Below are 5,547 nucleotides of genomic sequence, written 5' to 3' on the forward strand. Positions count from 1 at the left end.
GTCATAAACGAAATCTGTAAGAACTAAATATGAAAAGGTTGGGACTCTTTATTGATGCACACAAACACATGATTGATTGTGCACTATTAAGCGTGCAACACTTCTTTATACACCACATTTGATTTATAGACTTCACTATCATTGAATTGTTCTTAAAGCTTCACTAAAACCTTTGTATTGGAACGTGATATCCCTCTAGATAATGCTACATAAAGTTGGTCATGCGAGAAAAACGATTCCGATAGATAAATACCTACATTTGGAATTGTTTGTCCCCGAGTTTTGTTCATCATCATCGCGAAACATAATTGAATTGGAAATTGTTTTCTCTTCAGCTTGAATGGGAACATATCATCTTCAGACAGACTTAGGGAAATCATTGGCAAAAATACCCTCTTTCCAGCATGTTAACCAACTATTTCGGCATCAATGACGTTGTGCTGAAAACTTTTACATATCAATCGCATGTCGTTACACAATCCATTTGATGGGTCAAGATTTCATAAAAGTATTATCAGGCATCCAAGTTTTAGTCTTAGGTAATGAGGGGGCAAACCACCAACATTGAGAGTGTTCAAGAATTCCACGAGATAGAAGTTATTTATATCGTCTATCGCTTCATCAAAGCTATAGTAAATTATCTCTTCTACATGGAATTGGCTTATCAATAATCATTAATTTCATCGACACTATAGTTTCTTGTAGATAGTATTGCATGCAAAATAATATACTCCGATGCAGATCTATTAATTTCCAAGGATGGAAGTATTGCATCAATCAAAGCATTCAACGAATTTTCTTTTTTAGTGAATGGAATTACCATATCATCAGGTATGCAAATAAAGTTTTTGTGTACCGTTTCTTCAACTTCATCACCGACACGTAATAAAAAGTCTGAGAACCATGGATCAGTTAGTGCTCTCATATTTATAGTTAACCGCAACTTGACAATTGAAGACGAAAGAGGTGGCATTCGTATGCAAGAATTAACTGTATGTGCTCGTGTTCCACGTCTACCAACCGGCAACACTTGTCTGAAATCACCTCCCAAAACCATTATCTTTCCACCAAATGGTAGCATCACCCCAGTGATATCTTTCATTGTACGCTCAACCGCCTCTAATGCATGTCTTTTAGCCATTGACGCTTCGTCCCAAATGATTACCTTTGCAGTCCAAAGCAGTTGAGTAGTACCACTTTTTCTTCAAATCTTGCAGACTGAGTTATTTTCAAGATTTATGGGAATTTTAAAGAGAGAGTGAGTTGTTCTCCCCCTGGCATGTTACTAGCCGCAACACCCAATGAAGAGGTGGCGAGTACAATATGATCACACAAACAAATATTAGAAAGTAAATCTTTGTACAACAATGTATTTCCTATTCCATCGGGACCTTCTATGAAGAACACTCCCGGAATATCATTATCGATGTGCTGCATGATCTCATCATATTTAAATTTCGGTTCAGATTGAGAAAATCTTAGGCCATTAAATGTTCAGATTCTATAACTATAGAACATTCTTCTTGTACCTCACGAAAATCTCCAAATTCTAAATTGAGATTTTGATCTATCTTTGGAAGATCAAAATCATCGATATCATCACCCATAGGCTGTAGAAATACCATGATGTCGGTGAGGACCATATTCTGGACTCTCTCAACACTTCCGTATTGTTGCCTATAATTTTCTGAAAGCGCATTGTAGTGGCCATTCCATAACTTACAAACATCTCCTGGCTCACAAAAAAACAAAAATCGCTGCAATAAACTTTCTAAGAACTTTGGGAAATTGAAAGAAAGATGTCGTTGTAACACATTGTTATAAACCATCATCGGACTCTATTAACCATCTTTCAAGAGCTGCTTTTCAAAATGTTGGGTGTTTTATGTTGTTGACTGTGTAGAGATCTTCAAAACATGTCGGTCCACTAATATGCGATAAAAGGAGTCAAAGGTAGTATCGCTCCCCTTCAGCAGGATTAGCATAAACCAAACGACCTCGCATTAGTCCTTGTTTTTGATGATTCCAACGACGTGACTTCGGATCCCACATAAATGTTTTTGGAAAATCTCTATATTTATATTCTCTCGCACTGATATCTTCTTTATTTTTTAGAAAAAAATGCAGTGAACATTGATCTCTTAACTTTCTCCTTTTCAACAACATCAGTTAGCATATCATACTCACGGAACCTAAACATCTGATGACCTGGGAGATGCACTTGCAAAGCCATGACACAAGGGTATATCTGAGAAAGAAGGAAGCTAAAAATCCTTCATATTGCCTCGGGAGGCAAGACATATCGTGCATCTTGAAACCATTTTATCTCATTGATAACAACAGGTTGTCCATCCGGATCACTATTGATAACTTGTTTGTCATGACCTTTGTAAATATACTTAAACACATATTTCACAGAGGTTATACTCGAGCAGACCTCAACATTCATATGACAATTAAACATCATTAACAATTTTGGGTTATATGGGACCACCCATCTTTTATCCATCTTATGGCCTCATATGTCCACCTCTATACCATTATCCCTCTTTCGGTACACATGATATGAGTTTTCCTTGTAATGTGGTTACGTTGAATTGTTGAGGGTATCGAAAATGACATTTCTTTTGTGCATTATTCATACAATGACAATTAGAATTTTAGCTACCGCAAGGACCATGTATCATGTGTGAGACAACCAGTCCATGCATTTTAGGATGCCTTTTTGGGTCTGGAATTTCAGCTAATATTTTGTCGTACTGGTCTGCATTAGTAAGCTTGTGTAGAGGCATCATTATCAAGAGGAAATGTGCATGTGTCAAACCACATTTTTGAAACTCAATGACATAAACATATGCACCCACCACACCAAGGACGTGATTCGTAAAGAGTTGTTTCTTCAGATCCTCTAACTTAGCACGGAAAACTCTTGACACAAGGTCCGATCGATATTGAGCTGTCTGCCAAGGGAGTAACTCATCTTTTATTTCTGGCCAGTTTGGATTGCATGTCATTATTAGGAATATGTCAGGCTTCCCGTCATCTTGAACTAAAGTCATGGCGTCAAGAAATCGTCTATGCATGTCACGGGGGCCTCCAATGAAACTTGCAGGCAACACAACACGTTGCCCTATCATAGTCGGTTGAACCTCACCACCATTAACACAGTCTATAAGACCTTGGTATAAATCAGCCCTTATTTTAGACTGATTTTTTCTACAAAATTCAAATGTGAAGTCTCAATGTTGATGTAGATATCTACCATAAATTGTTGTAGTAATCTCCCTCCCAACAAAATTACATTATAAGTTGACCGGATTTGAAACTTATAGCAATAGTACTTTCACATACTTACAATATTCTGTCCTATTTTTGTATTAGAGTCTGCACAATGTTGATGTTGTGAAAAAAAAATAAGAATTAGTGATATTTACAAAATGTAAGGCTTATTAGTTTACCTAAAATCTAAAAAGTTATGATATGTGTACCTTTAAATCCTCCTTGCATTCTTCGTCATCATTAATAATATTATTGATGGGAAATCCATGTCTTGGGATATTATAATGTCATCCAGACTCACCATTAGGAAAAAAATAAAGGATAACACAATTGATCATAACATCCCCAGTAAGACTGAATTGTTTGATGTTTGTCGGATTTTCCATAAACGATAATACTTCGTTTATATGCAGCTATATTGTCGTTACCCTTCAACCCAAATACCAGCGACATGAGATTTTTATGATAGAAACGATATGATTAAATATAGTGTGTAATATGCACAGTCATATGTCATACATGATTTATTTATTTTATAATTTGTAAACAGTAAGTATTATGGTACCTCAAATGTGGTCGGTTGGTTTTATACCCTTTGATCAAATTCTACCGATGCATTTAAAGTGACTCTGTAATTGTCAAGCAGCCCTAGATAAGCAAGTCTTCAAAATGTCTTCACATATGGGTTTGTAGCAAGAACACGAATCAACTTTTCAGCATTTCTTTATCAATATTCTTCCTCTGGAGTCTATGTGACATCTCATAATCAACATCGAAAAATATAATTGTAAGTACCGAGGTATTCCATCTCATGGAATTAATTGATTGATTCTATGATAAACTCTTCTATTCACACAAAATGTATACTTCAGATGTCACATTTGTCAATGTTTTATCATAATCGACGTCTATTGATGCGGAAAAAAAAAAGTAGTTGTTGTAGCAACGTATCATTTGTCTAAAGGTCTTACCTAAATCGTTTCTGGATGTGAAGAGATTGAGTAGTTCTTCAGGAATAGAGGAATGTGCTAACTTTGTCTTACAATCCATGCAACAAAAGGTAGGGAATTCAAACTGAAATCGTTTTGCTCCACAATAAATACATGGTTTTTGCACCTTCAAAACACGATGGTCTTTAGGGATACCAATATAAAAAAAATTATATGGATCCTCATGACTAATTTCAATAGATGTTGTCGGTGATCTTCGTTCCTTGCATCGTTGATATGCATTTATGTTCTTAATCGACTTCCTATGAGCAAATTCCAATACACTTGTAGGAGTTGCATTAGTAATATCAATCAGTGTCCTCTCTAATGTAGACACATTTGTTATAGGTGTCATGTTTTGACTACTTACTTCTCCATTAGCTGTTCATCTCATTTTCTTCTTCCCCTTTAGTCGTTCATAATATGTCTTATTATGCAATTTCCTTTTTATGCAATAATATTTTTTGGATGACTTATGCATAAAGATAACGTATTAATCATGTTGCACATATGAAACATACCCTTTTGTGCATTTACATCAAGTTGGATAGCCTCATTAGGCATATTTTCCTTGTCTACAATCATCAAGTCAACTATAAAAACGTAAAAACAATAATGTAGTTTTTTTATAACACATTGTAATAAAAAAAAATTATATACAATCTTATAATCGTATTAGTCCAACATTGCTTGAGTTGAACTAATTATTCATATATGAGACTCATACTTACATTAAATTATATTGTTTTTTAATATTTGAAGTAATGTTTTAACAATTTTTGCTTTTTTCAATATATATTTATTTCAAGTTTCATTAGTTTTTGTTTCTGTAAATATTTCGGTTTTAATAGTTTTTTTTTCAATAATTGAAACAATACATATTGATTGACTTATATTTAAATGATATTTGTAATTTTTATTTGATACATTAGTTGTTTTACTTATTATACAACTGTATAAATATCTCATAAACACAAAAAACAAAACTAAATAGTATAAACAAAGTAGTCCAACAAAGAAATTAAAATTTATAAACTTAAACATTTTAAATCATTATAACATACTAAAAATCCATGTCATAAAATCCGCAAACAAATAAATATAAAATGTACAAAAGAAAACAAATAACTATTACATAATCAGCCAACAAATAATTATAAAAAAATTAATTATTCACTCTATCTCTAATTCTAATTCGCACAACTTCTAGTATCTTTGGATCCAACATGACATCAGTTAATATTAGGGATGAGCAAAAGGACCGAACCGGCCGGAACCG

General features: G+C 33.9%; 1 protein-coding gene across 1 annotated transcript; it reads right to left on the minus strand.

Annotated features, from left to right (window-relative positions):
- Positions 1 to 664: 664 nt before the first annotated feature.
- LOC145046491 (uncharacterized) lies at positions 665 to 1,141 on the minus strand. Its single transcript, XM_078994776.1, has one exon. It carries the CDS (start codon positions 1,139 to 1,141, stop codon positions 665 to 667), a length of 477 nt encoding a protein of 158 aa, XP_078850902.1.
- Between the last annotated feature and the right edge of the window lie 4,406 nt (positions 1,142 to 5,547).

The sequence above is a fragment of the Lactuca saligna genome, chromosome 5 (genome assembly GCF_052625555.1).
Source record: "Lactuca saligna cultivar CGN05327 chromosome 5, ASM5262555v1, whole genome shotgun sequence".
Lineage (NCBI taxonomy): Eukaryota > Viridiplantae > Streptophyta > Magnoliopsida > Asterales > Asteraceae > Lactuca > Lactuca saligna.

Excerpts from the sequence above, each read along its gene's own strand:
- LOC145046491 (XM_078994776.1), bottom strand. The coding sequence starts at position 1,141 with ATGGCTAAAAGACATGCATTAGAGGCGGTTGAGCGTACAATGAAAGAT.